Below are 21,398 nucleotides of genomic sequence, written 5' to 3'. Positions count from 1 at the left end.
GTTAGTCTCATACTTCTCCATAAAGTACTATTTCTAGGATGAACTATCAGCTATCCTAGGACAACTGATTCGCTTCATGGGGCTGTGCATTTTGCAGGAGAAATTTGATTTTTCAGGTATTTTCATGTCCTCCAAGCTCAAGATTGGTGCACCCCTATGAGAAAGAAGTCAAGCAAGGTGGGCAGGAGACCTGCATGGATGGCATGTTAGGAATAAAAACTGTTAGGTTGTCCAATGTGAAACAGGAACACATGAATTGTGTTGCCTTGTTGTAAGAGTAGCAAGGCGGAACTCTGGCCTTGCAATGATACACATTGCTTGTTCAGCAATATGGCACCAGGCCACAAGTCATCTGGTATGAGACAATGCTGCCATCTGCACAGGACAGGCTGGCCACACAGCTGTACACGATCACAGAAGCCTATAGAGGACTGCCCAGTGCTCCCCTGAGGCTGGGGCTGCCACTTGTGTGCTACCCTATGCTTGGGAGCATGCAGGGGCAAAACCTATAAACAGAGAAAGTTGCTCTGCGTCGGTGAGGCAGGAACATCAACTGAGGTCAACATTGCCTCCGCGGGGATGGCTGCAAGACTTTGATACCTACTGCACCAACAGGATGCCCACCATGACCTGGCTAAGTACCAACGACATCAATGACTGGGAAAAACATCACGCTCTTTGGGTCGGTATGTTAACAAGCTAACTCAGTGACAAATTCTTTGTCTTTCTATCGCTGCTTAAGTGTGAGTGTGTGTGTGAGTGAATCTGACATCCCCAAATAGCTCATTTGCTTTAGATATATATATAGTTCTTGTCTGATCCTTGCTGGGCTGAACCAATCGGCTTCAACCCCCAGAATCTAACTAGAACAGATGGGTAAAAAGCTCTTGGGAAAATGTAAACAGAAAAAAAAAAAAAAAAAAAAAAAAAAAAAAAAAAAAAAAAAAGCATAGATAATGTGCAAGAAGGGGCAGACCACTTAGGTGGAATATAGGGACATTGTCAGAGAATGCAAGGATGCATGAAGGAAGGCCAAGGCCCTGTAGAATTAAATTTAGCAAGAGACATCAAGGGTAACACGAAGGGCTTCTTCAAATACATCATCAGCATAAGGAAATCTAAGGAAAATGTGGGTGTGCTGTTAAATGAGGTGGGTGCCTTAGTGATGACAGATACAGTGAAGGCAAAGTTACTGAATGCCTTCTTTGCTTTAGTCTTCACTGCTAAGGCTAGTCCCCAAGTACTACCAAGCTTGGAAAAAAGAGAGAAAACCTGGAGAGAGGAAGACTTTCCCCTGGTTTAAGAGGATAGACGTTATTTAGGCAAGCTGGACACCCTCAGATCTATGGGACCTGATGGCATGCACCTGAGGGTGCTGAAGGAGTTGGCAGATGTGATTGCCTGTTTGCTTTCCATCATCTATCATTGGTCTTTGTCACCTGGAGAGACCCCAGATAACTGGAGACTGGCTAATGTGACGCCCATCTATAAGAAGGGCCGTAAGGAGGACCTGGGGAACTACAGGCCTGTCAGCCTGACCTCAGTGCCAGGGAATGTGATGGAACAGCTCATCTTGAATGCAATCACGCAATGTATGTGGGACAACCTGGTGATCAGGCCCAGCCAGCATGGGTTCATGAAAGGCAAGTCCTGCCTGAACAGCCTCTTCTCCTTCTATGAGCGGGTGACCTGCCTGGTGGATGGGGGAAAGCCTGTTGATGTAGTCTGCTTGGACTTCAGCAAGACCTATGACAAGGTCTCCCACACAATTCCCCTGGAGAAGCTGGCAGCCCATGGCTTGGACAGGTACACTCTGTGCTGGCTTAAAAACTGGCTGGATGGCTGGGCCCAGAGAGTGGTGGTAAACGGAGTGAAATCCAGCTGGCAACCAGTCATCGGTGGTGTTCCCCAGGGGTGGGTGTTGGGGCCAGCAGGATTCAGTGCAGCCAGCAGGAGCATGGAGGTGATCGTCTGTACTGGGTGTGGCTGGGATGTTAACTTTCCCTGCAGCAGCCCGTACAGTGCTGTGCTCTGCACTTGTAGCTGGAACAGCAGTGGTATCACACCAGTGTTGTGTCTGCTGCTGAGCAGTGCTGGCACAGCATTGGGCCTCTCTCTAACCCTCCTAGGGGGTGGGCAAAAAGTGAGAAGAGAAACATCACCAGGGCAGCTGACCTAAACCAGCCAAAGGGATATTCCATACCATATGGTGTCTCATCCAGCAATAAAAGGTGGAAACAGGAAGAATTGGGGTGGGGTGGGCTCTCGTTGTGAAAACGTTGGTCCTGCCGAACGCCGGCTACGTGCATTGAGGTCCTACTTCAAGGACGTGGTCAATCATCGCTCATTTGTGGGAAGTACAGAGTAATTTCTTTCCACTGCACTGCCACACGGCCTTTACTTTTTTTTTTTTTTTTTTTTTTTTTTTTTTTTTGTTCCCTTTCCCCTTGCTTGTCCCCTTTCCAGTTTTTTTTTCCCTTTAGTTAAATTGTTTAATTAATAATAATCCTTCCTTAATAGTTATTTTTCCCTTTAATTAAATTATCCTTATCTTAACCTGCCAGTTGTTCTTTGCTTTACTTCTTTCCCTCCTCTTCTAAGGAGGGTGAGTGAGAGAGCAGTTGTGGTGGAGTTCAGCTGCTCAGCATGGTAAAACCACCACGTTGTCCCCCTGTACTCTGCTCTGGAGAGGCCACACCTCGAGTGCTGTGTTCAGCTTTGGGCCCATCACTACAAGAAGGACATCGAGGTGCTGGAGGGTGTCCAGAGAAGGGTGACGAAGCCGGTGAGGGGCCTGGAGCACAAGGCCTGTGAAGAGTGGCTGAGGGAACTAGGGGTGTTTGGGCTGGGGAAGAGGAGGCTCAGGGGAGACCTCATTGCTCTCTGCAACTGCCTGAAAGGAAGGTGTGGGGAGCTGGGGGTCAGCCTCTGCTCACAGATAACTGGCGATAGACTAGAGGGAATGGCCTCAAGTTGTGCCAGGGGAGGTTCAGGTTGGCAGTGAGGAGACATTTCTGCTCAGAAAGAGCAGTCAGGCACTGGGACGGGTTGCCCAGGGAGGTGGTGGAGTCACCGTCCCTGGGGGTGCTCAAGGAGAGGCTGGACGTGGTGCTTGGGGACACGGTGTAGGGGGTGACACTGGTGGCAGGGGGGTGGTTGGAGCAGACGACCTTGGAGGGCTTTTCCAACATTAATGGTTCTGTGATTCTATAAATATAGTGTTAACCCAAAATCGTCATTTTCAAAGAAAAAAGCGTCATTTACCCCCGTGCGCACTCTGACGCTACAGAACCCCACCCCGCCCGCTGACGGGCAGGAGCCTGACGGAAAACCCCGCTCCCCGCGGCCAATCAGAGCGCCCGCCCTCCCCGCGGCAGCCAACGGGCAGGCGCCCTGCGGCCGCCAGCTCGTGACGACACGCTGCCGGCGCGTCGCGCCATGCCGGGCGGCCGCGAGCTTGGGCGGGGACCGCTCCGGCCCCGCCCCGCCCCGCCCCGCCCCACCGCCCGCCCGCCGCGCGCGCTCTCCCGAGGGCGGGCAGCTTCGCCATTGGCTGCAGCGGCGAGCCGGCCGCGCTCCCATTGGCTGCCGCCGTCGGCCGTTGGGCGGCCGTTGCTCGGCGGTTGGGCGGCCGTTGGGCGGGCGGAGCGGGGCGGCCGGCGGTGAGCGGGGGGCTCCGGGACCCGGCATCGGCCTCCGTGACTGGGGAGCGGCTCCGGGCCCCGCTGGCGACCGTGTGAGTGTGAGTGTGTGTGCGGTTCCGCGGGGGAGCGAGATGGAGCCGCTGCCCAGCGCGGCGCCCCTGGCCACGAAGCTGCGGAACACCCTGGTGCAGTACCACGGCATCGCGGACAGCGAGTGGCGGGTCGCCAAGAAAACGGTGAGTGGGCGGCTGCAGGTCACCCCCTGGGAGCAACAACAGAGAGGGAGGGGTGTGATGGGGTGTGACGCGGGTGTGAGGCATCTGGCTGTTATCGCAGGGCGTTCTGAGAGGCCCTCTGAAGTGAACCTGCATGGACAGGGCAGCTTGGGATGGCAGGAGGGGTTTTCCCGGACGTAGTGTGTCATGGCTTGTAGCTGTTGATGTGGAAGGCCCGCACAGTCCTAGCTGTGTGGGGCTGGGGCTTGAAGCAAAAGGGAGGTGTGGGGAGTTGGTGGTCGGCCTCTTCTCACAGGTAACTAGTGATGGGACCAGAGGGAATGGCCTCAAGTTGTGCCAGGGGAGGTTCAGGTTGGAAATGAGGAGACATTTCTGCTCAGAAGGAGCAGTCAGGCTTTGGAATGGGTTGCCCAGGGAGGTGGTGGAGTCACCATCCCTGGGGGTGTTCAAGGACAGGCTGGACCTGGTGCTTAGGGACATGTTTAGTGGGTGACATTGGTGGTAGGGGGGTGGTTGGACCAGGTGATCTTGAAGGTCTTTTCCAACCTGAATGATTCTGTGAAAATTTGAAATGCTGCTAGCGCTAGCAGTGCTGTGATAAGCTCATTTGTACTTTCCAATTAACCACCCACAGCCTTGTAGTTAGGTTCTGCTGGCTTTTGGTATCTCTTTTTGTCAATAATCATAGAATCAATTACGTTTGAAAAAAGTCTTCAAGAACACATGCTTCAGCTTCCAAATGTCTTCCTCATAAAATGTGAGATCACTGTCTGTTCCTTCCCTCATGTTGCTTCATATGTTTTCATTGCCTTCAAGCTGTGACTGTTTATCAGAGCCTCCATGGTATGAGAAGGCCCCCCCCCCTCCCTTGAAGAGAATGAGAGAATGCAGCTCCTGCTTTCCCAAAGCAGTTTGCCATATCCTTCTGTTGAGCTGCTTGGCTTCTCAGAGTTCTGCTTCATTAAGCTAAATAGACTTTGGTGCATCAACTGTAGGCTGTTGGAACACTTTTTACCCCTGTCTTGCACAGCAGGTAGAAATGTGTTTTGACATCTCAGTTTGGCAGTGTGGTGGGACTAGTGGAGGAAATTTGCGTCCCCCTCTCCTGCTATGGGCAGGGACACCTTCCATTACGTTAGATGTCCCAGAGGCCCCCTCCAGCCTGACAATGAACAGATCCAGGAATGGGGATTCCACAGCTTCTCTGGGCAACCTGTTCTGAGCACTCTCAGAATAAAGAATTTCTTCCTTATATCTAATATAAATCTTTTAGTTTAAAGCCATTACCTACTGCTACATACCCAGTAAGGTACTGAAAGGGCACTAAGTTCTCTCCAGAGCCTTCTCCAGGCTGAACAATTCAAACTTTTTCAACTTCTCTTCATAGGACTATGATTATCCTCATGGCCCTCCTCTGGACTTGTTCTAATACATCCATGTCCTTCTTGTGCTGGGTGCACCAGAGCTGAACACGGTGATCCAGTGGGGTCTCATGAGAGCAGGGCAGAGGGGGACAATCACCTCCATCACCAAGCTGACCACACTACTTTGGGTGCAGCCTTGGACACAGTTGGCTTTCTGGGCTGCAAGCACACATTGCTGGCTCGTGTTGAGCTTCTCATCAACCAGCACCCCCATGTCCTTCTCTTCAGGGCTGCTCTCAATCTCTGTCCAGCCTGTGTTTGTGCTTGGGATTGCCCTGACCCAGTTGCAGGGCCTCGTATGTGGCCTTGTTGAATTTCATGAGGTTCTCACAGGCACACCTCTCAGCATGTCCAGGTCCCTCCAGATGACATCACTTCCTTTCCTCCCGTGTGTTGACTGCACCACTCAGCCTGGTGTCATCAGCAAATGTGCTGAGGGTGGACTCGATCCCACTGTTGTGTACTTGTGGATGCAGTACTTATGCTACTGTTGTTTAGGATGTTTAGGCCTTAGAGCTTATGTAGTCATGATCCCAAACAAAAAGTAAGTAGTATTTTCTTTAATGATGAATTTCAGAGATTTTGTATGTAGGTTCCATTTTATAGTTAGATAATAATCAGAGGTTACCATTTTCCTTATTTTATCTGGCATACTCTAAAACAAATAGACCACTTCGCAAGACATTTCTAGTCAGGCATATAGGAGGGAAGGGTAATTTAAGCTTGCTTGTATGCTATTGTCAGCACTTCCTGTACACATCTGCTTGGTCATGTGTTACAGGAGTGCAGGCACAGACTGTATGGTCTTCCTGTCTGGATAGTGGTTTTCCAGTTGCCTTTAATTGAAAAGCTGTATCTAATATGTCTTTCCGTTATTCTGTATGTATTCCTAGTAAATTGGCTTGGCCTGCAAAGCTGTTTATCTGCTCAGACTTCTAGTACTTGATACAGAGAAAGGCAATTGACTGATTTTTTTTGAAAGAATGGAGGATTACCAGCAAAGACATCTGAAAGATGTCTGCTTTTCTATAGGAAAATATACAAGAGAGCACTTTGGGGTGAGCCACAGTTAATGATAGCGTATTTTGCTTTTCATTAGAAAAACTGAGGCATTTTCTCGACATCTTAGAATGGTATGTAAGTGGCAAGTAACATCATATCTTCCATTTTATTTCAGAAAGATGCAACGGTGTGGCGTAAACCATCAGAGGAATTCACTGGATACCTGTAAGTTTGCCTGCAGACTAGATCAATTTTTAAGGTTCCACAGATGTGCTTTATAGAGTTCAGATATGAAGGTTCTGATTCTTCACAGGAGAAGCTCAGTGGGTCATCTGGTGTGCCTTGTTGTCATTTAAAGGCCTGTACCATTTATTTTGGGTGTTATGCTTTGATGATTTGTGCTTTCTTGGTGTCCAGACACCACAAAACTCCCACTGGCTGATGTGGGCAACAACATAAGTCCAAACTTCTTAGAAATATACATCACATACAGGTTCAGTAGGTCTGCAGCATTACTGAGTGACAAGCCAGTCAGTGTTTGCACACTGTTAGTGACTATGCAACTGGTAGAATAAAACATCAAGCATGTGGTTGTGGGCAAGATGTGTGACATAAAGACCATTCCCATGTGAGTTTCTGTCATTGGGTTCTGTAGTTAGTGGTAGGTTTAAATGGAGAAATAGTTATTAGAAAGCAGCAGTTTGAAGAAAGGAAGAGTGCTGTGTAAAGGTAGTGTTTGAAAGTACATGAAGGACTGATATGCTTGGGGTACTGCAAGTCCTGGTGAATCTGCTAGAACTGACAACCCCAGGTACCACAAGTCTACTGACTCTGTACTGGGCCACCAGCACAGTAGCATGAACACCAAGTTGTGTGAGTTAAACCACTGCCAAAAAAGTCAGCTGCTATATGCAGCTGACTCCAGGATTGTGAACACACCCAATTTAAAAAAGGACACTGAAATTTCCAAACAGCCACCAGGCACTGGCATTCTTGGTGTACACTGAGGCTGGCCACAGTCAGCTAACTATGAGTGAAAAGGGGTGAAATGTGCAAGAGAAAAAATGAATGGGTTGTGTGACTGGTTGCCTACTATTAATAAGAAGAGCTTAATGAATAAGAAGTGTTTTGAAAATAGTGATTATTAACATTTTTTCCCTCTCAGGAGAATGAGACCTAGTAATTCAAGTAATCAACATTTCTAGTATCTACTTAACATAATGAATGTTCTGTAAAGTCTTACACCAAATTATTTGGTACTCTAATAGGCCACCAAGGCATAATGTAGTTTCTTGTTAGCTTGGTTCTACTACTGTTACCTCTACTTTATGAGGACTGTGACTGTTTTTCTCATTGTATACCTGCTCTCTTTTCTATTCGCTTGTAGTTTTACTTGTCCCTGGTGACCTCCTTTGCTCCCATTGCAAGAGCAGCAAAATAACAAGCTGTTAGAGAAATAAACATGATGATTTTTATTTGAGGAAAGAGGTTGCAATTTAAGAAATACAGATTGCAGCATAAGGACAAAGCTTCCTAGAATTATGCCTATTGCAGAAAAGGATACACGCAGGGATCTTCTTCTGTACTGTCTTTCTGATACAATTATCCACTGACTATAATTCCAGATACCAAGGCATTATAGTCAGTGTATTGTTGCAAACTAAAGGAATACTGAATGAGAATTTCTGACTTAAATGTAAACTTACGTTTCTCTAGCTACAAAGCTCAAGGAGTGGTGGAAGATGTTACTAACAGAATTGTGGATCATATTCGCCCTGGACCTTATAGGCTGCACTGGGACAGCTTAATGACTACGATGGACATAATGGAAACATTTGAGGAGGTAAAGACTTGCATACAGATTTTTAAAGGAAATGTGTGTAGGCACGTATGTGAATCTAACATCACAGAAAAGCAGTAGTTCCAATTAGTACTGATATTTTTACTTGTGTTTTCTTCAATGCATGTTTATTTGCATGGACAGTATGAATACATGCTGTGGGTAACTTCAGAAGATGCTTTCTGGCTGCACAGCCCTCTTCTGCAGCTTGACATTCAGCTTTCCATGAAAGAAAAAACAGAAAGGAATAAAACCTGAAAGGTTGCAGCTGAGATGTGGGAGCTGTGGTACAATTCACATGTAGAAGAGTTATAGTGTAATATTCTACACATCAGAGGCTTTACATTCTCCTCACTTTCATCTATTCCACAGTCAATAAGGTTGTTGGTATTAATAATCCACTCGTGCTTCTACAGAAACTACAACCTGTTCCTAAAAGGTTTTCTTAGCTGTGTGGCAGGGCTTTGTGCTGAGCGCAAAAATAATTTGTACTGGAGGGCAAGACTTGATAAAGAGGGATACTTTTGAAATTGGTTATGTAGAAGTTGTTAACCTTGTTTTGGTTACTGGGGACATCCACTATGACTTTAAAACCCTGTAGGCATCTGGCTTAAACACAGATGCATTGTTTCGTGCTCTGGCTTTTCAGGAGGATTTATATGATAATGTGTTTTTGCTAATTGCTCCTTAGTATTTACACAAACTTAAGTGTCTCATAAGAAAGGCTTTTTGGAAGACTTGTTTGCATTCTGTTTTGTTCACTTGGTGGATTAAAAGCCCTTGACAGAGGATCTTAGTACTGAGTGCAGCTTCTTGCAGTTTATTCATGATCTTTTCAGACTTGCTAGGTAGTGGGAAGGGAATGTAAAATCCACATGGCTTTCAGTTCCCAGACATAACTTAAAATTCTATTGTTTTAATCAGGATGGTTTAAAGGAGCCAGATACCCTCAGCCTCTGCAGTGCTCAGTTGCAGACTACAAGTTCTTAAGAACTTCCAGCCTGTAGACCAAAAATGACACTTCCGTTAAGATCTCACTGAAGTTTTCTGGACAGCATGTAGTTGAAAGATAGCACCATCTTTTTTGGAAAAGGCTAGCTGCCTACCAGCTTAAATATCCCTGTATTCATTATAATAAGGTATTTTTGTTTTGTTACTCTCCTCGTTCTGTCACTCAACAAGAACTGCTGTGTGATGCGTTACACCACTGCTGGCCAGCTCTGGAATATCATAGCACCAAGGGAGTTTGTTGACTTCTCTTACACCACAAACTACGAAGATGGTCTTCTAACATGTGGTAAGGCACCACTTACCTTTGCTCAATTCTTATTTTGCAGCACCTGTCTGCCTTAAGATTTGGTTCAAATTAAGTATAGTTCTGTAGTAAACATTCAAAAATGATATAAAATGGTCTCCAATTAGTATTTCAGAGGTATTTTAGAGATTTTACAGATTTAAAGAAGTATACAAGTTATTGCTTTGCCCATTAGCCATTCATGTGTGACAGGACTCATTTATGCCAACTGTAGGACGGGAGTGGTAGAGACAAATTGTGTAGTTTGTCTCAGCTTATACAGCAAACTGAGTGAAGTAAAAAGCTTCCTAGTAAGTGGGAGGAATGTCTTTACTGTCCATTTCTGCTTGTTAAGCTCGGCTTATTTGTGAAGGAGTGTGGATGACAAGCAGGCAGCTTTCAGGTATGCAAGTATCCAAAAGCTTAAAGTGTTCCTGTCACTACTACTAAATTCCACAGGTAGAAACTTTTATTTTTTCTCTCTCTGAAATTAATTTTCCTTTTCTTTTTTGTTTTCCTTGACAGGTATTAGCCTTGAGTATGGAGAGGTGAGACCTGATTTTGTCCGTGGATTCAATCACCCTTGCGGTTGGTTCTGCGTCCCTCTTAAAGACTATCCTAACCACAGTCTTTTGACGGGTTACATTCAGACAGAACTGCGAGGGATGCTGCCACAATCTGCAGTAGACACTGCCATGGCTAGTACTCTGGCCAATTTCTACTCTGACCTCAAAAAGGCACTGAAAACATAGGCAAAAAGTGACTCAGAAGCCCATGCATTTCTTGCAATCAAATTACATTGTTTAGCTTAGCATAGGTTAGCTACTGAGTTCAGAGGTAACATTGTTCCTGAATGGTTCCTGAACCTTTATGGAGAAGGATCCAAACAACTTTGATAACTTAGCATACATTCCTAATTTACAGCACAAGATTTTGTTTCTTGCTCAGCACACTGCAACTGTGTGAGGAGTAGTCTGAATCTAAACACAAGATGAGTGTGGGCATGAAAAATGCATACAAACTCAGCTCTCACCAACACTATTGAGAGTAGAGTACTCAGGATTTTGTGGGTGCAGGTTGCTGTACAGGCAGCATCTCATTGGAGATGTAATTTTGTAATATATATATATATTTTTATATTTAAGTTTTTGGTTTGTGTAGTTTGTAAAGGTGCATCTTTAATTTCTGTTTTAGAAATTTGCTTTGATTTACTATTGAGATGGTCCATAGCTAAATTTTTAAACAGTACTGTTCATAAGAAAGTTATTTGCTCATGTTAGCAAAATAAGTATTCATTACTGGCATTTCTTTGATATTGTAACTGTAGCTTGATAACTGTTGTAAGTAACAGTCTCAGTGCATAGATAAAGAAATGTCTTTACAGCTGATCCAAAGCTCATTTAAGTCATCACGTGTCTTTTCATAGTATAGTGGGGTTTTAGTCATGCAAATAATTGTCAAAAGAGCAAACATCCAGTGGATCCTCTGTAATACTCTGCACTCCTAAATGATTTTTTACTTGAATTTGCATGTAATTGTGTTCTCTAGCTTAATTTTTGTCTTCCTAAACTGAAAAACCAGGAGTTACTAGAAGTACAGACAGTACCACTAACTTGCTTCAGACATAGTCATTGGTTTAACCACAAGAGTACAGACTGCACTGCACTAGGGCTTTCTGTTGATTTTTGCAATAAATGAAATGAGCATCTTAAAACACAAGGAACTGAAGGTCAAAGCACAAGCTGTAGAGTTGCTCAGAGCCGCTGGATAGTGGAAGATCAAATTTTTAAGGATATTCAGTCTCACAGTGATGCTGATGGCTATACAGGAGGGGCTTTCAAAAGCCTACTGTCTGTGCTGCTAGGAACCCGAATTCTCTAAAACATTACGTTGAGAATTTAATGTTGGTATGCATCATTTGCTCAGGTAAGATTGTAATTGTCTCTGTGCTTTACTAGTGTAAGTGCAGCTGCACAGTAGTTTGGGAAAGTACCCTAGAGCCATAATATTGTGGGACCATTGTATACATACAATCCAAGGACACAAAACAGTGGCCTCAAGTTGTGCCAGGGGAGTTTTGGATTGGACATTAAGAAGAACATCTTCATGGAAAAGGTGGTTAGGGATTGGAACAGGCTGCCCAGGAGGGAAGTGGTGGAGTCACACTTCCTGGAGGTATTTAGGAAATTTGTGGACCTGGCACTAAAGGACATGGTTTAGCAGTTGCCTTGGTGTTAGGTGGATGGTTGGCTTAATAATCTTAAGGGTTGTCTCCAATTTAAATGATCCTATGATAACAGAGGAAGCCATGCATAGACTACATGTATAGTCACTAATCTGTGCGTATTGATGTCTCCTTTTTTTAAAGCTTCTGGGCTGATTGAGGGGTTTTGATACAGATGTATAAAGAGCAAAATACTCCATTGCTCCATAAAGAGCAGAGATTAAACCTTCACAGAGCCACATCAGTGTTACAGAAGCAGGTCGAAGGGAGCTCAAGACTCTTATGAGAGGATGTTTGCAGAGCACTAGATACTGCAGAAAAGATCACAAGGTCCTTGTAGTAAATACCTATTATAAGGGCTCTAGCATCACCAGAATATCAAGCCTTATTTGTGTTAAGTGAAATGGCTTTTTACACTTTCAATGAAGATAGGCTGATGAAGCACAGAGCAGCCAAAGAAAGAAGGCTTGCGTTTAAACAGAAGAAAATCACTGGCATTTTAAGTATGAAGGTGGTTTTTATATACATTTTCTCCATGAAGGTTTCCTTTTTATTTTCCTTTATTTTATTTCCTTTTTAGTTTTCAATAACAGTCCTAGGGGTGGAAAGATCTTGTGATGAAGGGCAAATATCTGAAAGCAAAGCAGGCCTTCTATTTTGCATTGTGGTACATTATAATTTGTTCCTTTAGCACTGATTCAGCTGGCTTCATACGTTTTAACACCAGTAGTCTATTGCTTCTGCCAATGAGTCTGAACATTAAAATTAATAACAGAATAGAGATTACAGAGGCAGAGACAGGAGCTAGATGTTTTTATGTCAGCATAATACAATTCTTCTGTTTTCATATAGGGAGAAATTATGGAAGGTGCTAGCAAACCTTAAGGATTTATTTTCTTGGGGATTCTCATTCCTGTAAAAAAATTACTCATTCAAGTAAAAAAATTTCTAGTTTAGGAGCACAACAATTGACAAGGTATGCTGATTACACTGCTGAAGCAATGCATAGTTGGTAGCCCTACACTGATTATTCTAAACAGTTCATCTGTGGAGTAATACTGAACTGTAAGAAAGGTGTCCAGTTTCATATGGTATTGTATTTGTTTAAAATCAAAACTTTCTTTCTTTTTATATAGCTAGGGATTGAGAGGAGTGTTAGATCATGCGGCAGAGCTGTTCTTTAACCAGAGTACATTCAGAACGAAGAAAGCCATGAAATCAAGTACTGATCAGAAAAGAACTTCTTTCCACATCACTGCATTGCTTTCCTCCTAAGGTAATGGACAGCCTAGATGGAACAAGGTGGTACAAATAGGAAGAGAACTGAAGGGACAGAAGTGCAGGAACATGTTACTTAGCTTGTTAGGAGGTAGTTTGAGACAAAGTAAATTATTTTGTGTAGATTGCTGTCATCATCACAACAGCAGAATTTGTGCACATTTGTGAGGTTAGCCAATATTTTTGTTGGGAAGGGTCACAGGCTACATTTGTTACTTCAATTTAGTGTTTCAGCTAAACTAGAACAGGACTGTGTCATCTGAAAGCAGCTTCTGAATGAGGCACCCAAGATACCAGTTTTTGCTGGAGAAATAGCATGTACATATATATAAATGCATCAGAATTATTTTTATATGACTAGTAACTGGGGGGGAAAAATAAATACTCTTTTCAGGGGCTTAGGCAATATACCAGTTTATTTAAAGTTTGGCACTTTAACTAGTTCCTGTGTGTGTGGATGGGAAGGATGGCTAATGATAAGATGATTTGCATGTTTAGCTTTTGTTTGTCATTGAAAACCTTCATCATTGAATCTTGTGCGTAATTGTGCTGCTTGTTTTGTATTCTACCACAGCCTGCTAGGAGGTGGAACAGTACCTCAGACAGATACTCTGGGAACAGCACAAGCCTTGATCTCACATTTGATTAATTTATAATGCTTTTAATAGACCAAAATGTGATGACAGTGTGTAATTCCTTCAGTAATCATAAATAACGAGAACTATTTGACTGTGTGAACTGGTGATTAATAAACCTATAAGGTTCATTGCTGGAAAAAGAGCCATGGTTCTATTGAAACCAGTCAAGTTGTACCTATGTTCAGAAAGTATAAATCAATCTGTCTTAACAGTGGTTTTAACTGACTGTGTTCAGTGCTTAAGAGATTTGTGGTTTATATTTTGAATGCAATTGCAGAATAAATTAAAACATGAACTCCAACAGACTCATGATGCATCTTTTTCAATACTTGTGCAGTTGGATGTAGTATTTGGCTCGTTTGGGGGGAGTTGTGTCTGGTTAACTAGCATCTTCAACTGCATGGTGATGTAATACTGTCAGTCTCCATATACTTAAAAACAAACTCCAGTATCTTTATTTAAAATCATGATTCAGCCTAGGAAGATTTCAACTTCCCAGAACAACTCAGACTCAGATTTCTGCTAAATTAAAATATCTTGAAAAAGATACAGGTAGGATTTTCTCATAACTTTTATGTACATATTTTTAATGACCCCACGATTGCTGTGGAAGAACTTAGTTTTCTCTTAATATTACTTGTCTTTTAACATGTTCAAGAAATGGTTTCTTAACCATCATAATTAAGTGCATCCTAAACACATGGGCACATAGCATCTTGCAAAAAATGTGTATTAGGGTTACATTCCAGAACATTTATTTTGACATGTATTTAATAAACAAGCAAAGGAAGAAAATACCAGTACCATATGCAGAATCTTTGCTTTTGTCTCTTTTTAAGCCTATAGGAAGGCGGGAGAGCTCTGTAGCATTTTACTTCAGAGCAGAGTTGCAGCCATCTTATCTTGCTTAGGAAAGGAACTGTGCCTCTGAGATACAGCACACTCTTGTAGGGAATGTAACATCTCACCGTATTACAAAGTGGGGTAGAGGTAGGTACAGAAGCTACTTCAGATCATTGGAAAATGATTAAGTATGCTAGTTAGGATTATTAAGAAAAACTGTGATGTTTAATCCTAATCTAAACCCATTTTATGATGGAAGACAGGAAGATGGAAGCAATTAATAAAATACATGCTAAAGATGAAATGTTCTGTAGGGACATCTGAAGTCCTAGACCAGAAGCTACGCTATATGATACATTCTGCCTTTTCCAGTCCTCACTGGGGTGTGCTGGTGACTCAGAATACAGGTACGGACTGATAAATGTGGAGTCCATCTTCCCAGGAACTGTGCCTCTAGCAGGGGGAAAACAGACGCAAATGATATCAGAACATGACAGGAGATGCTTGCACATGTTTCACAGTTGATCCCCACAGGAAGAGGTGTCGCGATACCCTTGCTTAGGCATCTGGCTTAAAGTGCCCCCAAATCAGCACATTATCCAGAAACGTCTTTTCTAAAGTGAATTTCTCTTTCAGTGAGTCAAGCCAATATGAATACATAAGGATCCTTGAAAAGTTTTGTTTTGTTTTGTTTTGTTTTGTTTTTGTTTTTGTTTTTGTTTGTTTGTTTGTTTGTTTTTTGTTTTTGTTTTTGTTTTTTTTTGTTTTGTTTTGTTTTTTGATACAGGTGATGTCTGTGAAGCTATTAGATCAACAACTTAATTATTAGATCAACAACTTAAGAAACAACTTGCTCAGGCTGGCCAAGGGGGCTGATTTGGCTGTGCTCTCATGCCTCATAGAAAGCATTTCCTGAGCTCTCTGCCTGGGTCTTCTCACCTGCTTTGCAACACAGATCCAGCTCCTAGGCATGTTATGAGCTCAGAGTACAGGACAACAAAATACCATCCTGAGTAAGATTCCCTGACTTGCTCACGATTACTACCCGAGCACTGCCTTTAATTTGGGTTTCAGTTGCACAGCATTAAGGCTAGCACGTTGATGTTATTAATTCAGGCCTTCAGGCTCACTGGACAGTGCTCCAAGGGAGTGCATCTGAGCAGTTGCAAGCATGAGTCCTTTGTTATTTGGATGCAATCCAAAATTTTAGTAGCCTTTGGATTCATAATAAACGTTTGCAGAAAACAGATCTCCATGACAGACAAGCTGCTAACTGCAACACAATGACTCAGAACTTTATAGAACACTTTCTGGTCACAAGAATAGCAAAACAGAGATCGCTCAAGGAGTTTGCAGTGCTTCGTTGCTGGAGGTCTTTAAGAACAAATAAAATGTCTATCTACCTCACATAACCCTCCATGGGGCACAGCGATAGACCTTACAATAGTCCTTCCAGTCCTCTTGTTCTGTATTCCACCACTTGTAACAGATTTATCAGATTTTTTATTATTTTATTATTTTTTTTTTTAATCCAACTGCTAAGCTTTTAAGGGAAGAGAAGTTGAAATGTTATGCCAAGTTGGAAGTAATTCACAACTGTGCTAGGAACTGATGAGACACATAATTTCATCTCACTATAATGATGACTACCATCCCTTATTCCACACTGAACATTAGCTGTCAGTAAATAACAGATGTAAGCATGTCTAGATTAACTATTTTATTTAGCATCATATCAGTCATGCAAGCCACTTATTAAAAACAGACTTTCCACCATAAAATTGTATTTTCACAGCTTATCAGCATTTCTATACAAGCACACAAGCAGGTACATTGGTCCCCAATAAAACACACTGAAACAACAAAGCTGACTTTTTCTGGTTCCAGTTTCTCTCCGGTTCATTTATACAGAGTATCAGAAAAGTTACTACACAAACGGGTTTAGTCTGAAGTAAATGTGTACAATTAAACAAGCAGTCCACGAATTTCTATTTAGTCACTAACATCTTTGCTAGTACAAGCAGTGTTGACAGTACAAGTTTTCTTACACGTATCTTCATTATTGTTAGGGGTTCAACCACCATTGCTCTGAGATGATGAGCTTCTGTAACAGGCTTATAGCAAACATATTTCGTGTTACAAGTCCATAGCACCATTTGTCTGTTTGCCTTAGAAGCATCAGGACATACCCTACCTGTGCAGCTTATGCTCATCTTTAATCAAGGGAAGCACAAAGCTTCCTTCTTTTGGCTTGGTCCTCATCCAGCCTCAAAGCCAAGAGCCACCAGGAGCCTCCAAACCAAGGCCAAGCCCTTCATTAGCCCTTCACGTACTGCACCACCCCCGGTGAAAAACAGCTCAGGCGGAGGAATAATGTGACTCCGAGCTCCTTAGCAAGGGGCTGGAGCAGCCAACCAGACTGCTCGGTGCCTCCCAGGCTTGCAAGAGGACATCATAGTACTGCATCTTCAAACTAACAGATTGCTTCCCCCAGGGGAGAAAGACATGCTGACCCTTCCCCTCTTCTCCTGTTCCCTACTCACCCCGCTGGATCAGCCATCCTAGCTGTTCTTCATTTTCCCACAAGCAAAGGTCTCTTAACACTGTTTCTTCTAAAAAAAAAAAAAAAAAAAAAAGTCCCCTCTGAAACATTAAATGAAATTTCTGGTATTTAATCAGGAGCACTAGGATGGCTTCTCGTGAGCATGTAGTGTGAATAAGGAAGCGGTTCCTGTTGTGCGTAGTAGCACCAAGCCGCAGCTGGGATTTGCTCATAGTAGCTAGCTCTTGTTTGCTATTAATCTTAGTAAAAGCTCTCATAGTGTTTAGTTACTGTTTCCACGCAGCCAAGAAAGTAAAGATTTGGGCACAGCAAACAAGGCACCCACTACTGCAGTGAGGGCAGTAGGTTGGTGACAGCAACTGCTTGGGACTCCACGGGTCCAATGGGTTTTATGGGTCCCCATTGTTCCCCAGGTTGGTGTTACCTAGAGAGGACACCGCTGCTGCAGGGTTTAGGAAATCCTCCAGCGATTTTTTTTTTTTTTTTCCTAAATATGCACACTGTCCATTTTGCTTAGTTTCATGAATGTTTCTCAGTGATGTTGCTCACCAGCAAAGACTACTCCAGGCCTATGGAGTAACAACATGCTGCTGAGAAAGACATGCTCCATAGCAAACCAAGGACAAGACTGGGAGCTGGAGTAATAGCATAAGCAAAACAGCTTTGATTTCTTACTCATGAAAAGAAGTGGGGCTAGGGGTGGGAATTTTCCACCTAGAAGATTTATTTGCTCTCCTTTTGTATGCATGGCTGATTGTGAGGTCTGAAAAAATAGAAAAGGACTTACAGATACATTTCCCCTTTTTCCTTGTTCAGACAACACTAAGGAGGAACTCTCTTTGGTGCACTTGGTAGCAAAATTCTCCAGTATTTCTGTTGTGGGAAATCATTGTTCAGTGGTACTTAGGGATCTGTGGGGGTGGTTGTGCTTGTTTATGGAGAGTTACCATTTTTAAGTGACAAAATTATGCCTTGGTTTTCTTTTCCTCTTTCTGTTTCCCTTGGGTTTCTGTAGGTATGGTGCTTACATTTCTCACAGCTTCTTGGAACTAGTATTTGGAGGGTTTAGTGGTTAATGTCTGTAAACATTATGCATTAATCTGTAAAGATATTATCACGTGTGCCTTTATTGCTGTGACTAGGCCAATTGATATAAATTGACCAAGTCATTTTGGTTAACATCAAGTAGAAGTGTCAGATGGACCTTCACAGCAATGTTTCAGATAAGTGTCTCTTCAACAACCATGGATTTTTGCACTTTGCTCTTCATACACCCTGTTTGTTTAGTCAGGTATGGCTTAAACTGGTAATTTGCTCACTGGACATTTGCAAAGCCTACAGCTCCTCTAGCTTGTCTGGTGTGCAGAGAGAGAGCCTTGGGCAGGATTAAAACAACATTGCCTCAACGTAGCCCAAGACTATTGCTTTGCAAGGGGTCAGAAAACAGGTCTTCATGGGGCAGCAGCATCAAGGCAACTTGGATTAACTACTGTTGACTTAGTGCTATTTTAAATTTCTTAAATGAGTAACAAAAAAAGGTTGTGTATTTTATTTTATTTTATGTATTATTTTTTTCCTTTCCTGAAAGTGGTAGCTCTAAAAGACATGGCAGATAATACCAAGGGCTGAGATGATAAAGCAGAGCTCTGTGCATGGTTCTGTGGATGAATAAATATGAGTCAGTATATTATCTCTGGAAGAGATCACAGGCCATTTACAGCTATAAACCATACCCAAGGGCTTGCCTCACCTTCTGAGCTACCAGAATAACTGTCTGAAGTCTAAGACACACTAATTTCACTTAGGAGAGCCATCTCAGGTCCACCCAAAATAGGGATAAGAATTGCATTTTTTTCTCTCTGTTTGATTGACTTTCCCCATGTGTACTGATGTAGGTGAATGATTGATTCTAAAGTGTATTATATATAGACAACAATGAGGACCAAGTGTTATGAACTGACTTCGCTGTTTCTTCTGCCAGCACTCTTAAGTATTAATGCTGCATAAAGTAGGATACCATTACATGTACATCAACTGACATTAAGTACATGATACTAAAAGAACATTGCTCATAGCACAAGTGAAGTTTTTTGGGAGTTCCTGAGTATGTGTTTCTTCGGGATGGCTGAAGCCACATCTCCATGGAAGGAGGAAGATGCAGTTGATGAAGCAGGCTCCTGGTGCTCAGGAGCAGCACCTGGCCTTCTGCTGTTCTCGTGTCACTGTGCTCTGAGCCCCTCGCTCCCTCAGTGTTACCAGCTGGCAGCCACAAAGCATCTGAGGCAAACCAGGTGCCTTTGTCTTCTGTTTAGAAAATAACACAAGTTGCTGAACTCTTTGCTGGCTCTGGCATTTGTTGCATAGCTTTGTGCTATTTCTGTCAGCCAGGTATATGCTTCTGAGAAAGGAAACAGAAGGCACCAGAAGGCAGTGTGACTCTAGGAAATGGGGAGGAAGAGGAGACACCACCTGCACCCCACCTGGGAACTGACTGGCAACGACTGATCACACCAAGGACGGCTCATATGGGAATACGTTCATACTTCAGCAGTGCACCCAGACTTTTTGGAGTACAATCTATTCAAAGAAGAAGGGCAAAAGCATCTGACAGACCCAAGGGCCATGGCAGGTTTGTCAGGACAGCATATCCAAAACTTGCCAAGTGTCAGAGGCTCCTTGCCCACTGGCTGGCAGCTGGTGGCACTTCCCGGGTGCCCTGTGGGGTCTGTGGCCAGGAAAGAGGATGGAGCTTAGAGGGGAAGAAAAACAACAAGCTGTCTGGCCCTGAATGCATGTCACCAGTTCTCGAAAACAGTATTTCTACTGGAAATACACAAAAGAGCCTTTTCTTTTAAGCTTTGCTCTCTACGTATCGGCATATAGCAGTCTCCAGTGCTGCATCTCAGGCAGGCAGAAGAAAGCAGTGGATGGTCTTCATTACAGGAGGATCTCTCTGCTATTTAATAGGAGCAAACACATGGCGTTTAACGCCCTTTGGACAATAAATGTCTTCCCGGTGTACAAGTTAGGGGTTAGATTCTCAGTTCCTGCTCAGACATGCTGTGCATGGAGCACAGCTGGGTAGGGGCTTCTGGTGCTGTTCAGGGCAGCTCTCACTCACCACAAAATGCTGTACTGGTATTGTCACCCCACTGTATTGTCACCCCACACGCCCCGTGTCCTTGGCTTGCAAAAGGATGAGGACACTGAAGCACTCTTTTCCCAGCTGTGTCTTGGTAGAAAGGGGCCCAAAGATGGGGAAAACTCTGTTCCGCTGTGTTTATTAATCTTTCGTATGTTGATGTCCATTACACTGAATGCCATCTAGACATGATCCATGTATACAGGAATGTGAAACACTATGGTTTCAGTTCCAGCTGAGCAATGCTGGCAAACAGCAGAGGATGACTTAGAAAGTTACTGTAGCTGCTAATACAGACAGGGGTCTCAAAGACTCTTCGGCAGTCTCTGCTTCTTTCAATAACTTTACACAGCTGTGTGAGCATATGTATATATTTATATATATATAAAGCTTTAAATTTAATTTTATTGATAAATTCAGAATTGGGCCACTGTGACTATTTTGTCCTGTTCTTGCTTATGTGCCATGCCTATCCCAACAAGATCTGAACGCCTTCCCACAATGACTGTGTTTTTGTTCTCTGTTCCACTCTGGAGGGGATGAAGATCATGCAAAGCAGGTTTTCATTGTTGTTGTTTTGCAGGATTTTTAATCGTATACATGTACGTTGTTACATCCTTACGTTAGAGGATTCACGTTGCAAAGGTTACACTCTGTGTTTGTAATGACCCTCCATTGATCTTCACTTAATTACTCTGGCCAGAAGTTTTAACTCCCAGGCATAAAGCAAAATTTTGCTTATGTGGAGAATGTACAGTCTTGTAAGTAGAAATGTATACATGTTCTGGAACCAATATCCTTACATTCCAGAGATAACTAGACCAGGTGTTTATTTTATTCTTATTTTTCTCATCTTGGATTCTTATCCTACTTCTTATTTTCCAGCATGGCTAATGACTTTTGTTCAATACAATGCAGTATTGTGTAGGGGCTTAGCTGGGAAACAAATATTCTTTATACAACAGCAGAATTATCTTCCACCACTATGGTTGTATGATCTAACCAGAATGACTCTAAAGGGGAAGAAAGGACATTCTTTAAGGTAATACTGTTTTGTAAAGTAGTTTTAAGGATGTTCTGTGCTGTCTCTTGGTTACCTTTGGTATCTTCAGGATTTTCTTGTATCACTGCCACTAGGTACAGCTGTATATCCTGCTTGGTCAGCAGCATTTCTGCTTTGTTCCCTTATACAAAGGTATGTTTATTACTTGAATGCCATACCTATATAGGCTGCAATCCAGTAACCTGAGCAGCAACAAGCAGAGTCAGC

General features: G+C 43.1%; 1 protein-coding gene across 1 annotated transcript; it reads left to right on the top strand.

Annotated features, from left to right (window-relative positions):
- Positions 1–1,636: 1,636 nt before the first annotated feature.
- STARD4 (StAR related lipid transfer domain containing 4) lies at positions 1,637–13,881 on the top strand. The gene is made up of 6 exons (XM_032206318.1): positions 1,637–1,806; positions 3,220–3,880; positions 6,482–6,531; positions 8,023–8,149; positions 9,329–9,443; positions 9,966–13,881. The coding sequence occupies exons 1-6, from the start codon at positions 1,637–1,639 to the stop codon at positions 10,190–10,192; spliced, it is 1,350 nt and encodes a 449-aa protein (XP_032062209.1). The 3' UTR covers positions 10,193–13,881.
- The last annotated feature ends 7,517 nt before the right edge of the window (positions 13,882–21,398 follow it).

Source organism: Aythya fuligula, chromosome Z (genome assembly GCF_009819795.1).
Source record: "Aythya fuligula isolate bAytFul2 chromosome Z, bAytFul2.pri, whole genome shotgun sequence".
Lineage (NCBI taxonomy): Eukaryota > Metazoa > Chordata > Aves > Anseriformes > Anatidae > Aythya > Aythya fuligula.
Note: the sequence above shows the minus strand (reverse complement) of the source record. Positions and strands in the feature narration are given on the sequence as shown.

Excerpts from the sequence above, each read along its gene's own strand:
- STARD4 (XM_032206318.1), top strand. The coding sequence starts at position 1,637 with ATGAAAGGCAAGTCCTGCCTGAACAGCCTCTTCTCCTTCTATGAGCGG. Across the intron at positions 1,807-3,219 it reads GCAGCCCATGGCTTGGACAG|TGTTAACCCAAAATCGTCAT; the intron begins GTACACTCTGTG and ends CTATAAATATAG. Across the intron at positions 8,150-9,328 it reads TAATGGAAACATTTGAGGAG|AACTGCTGTGTGATGCGTTA; the intron begins GTAAAGACTTGC and ends TCACTCAACAAG.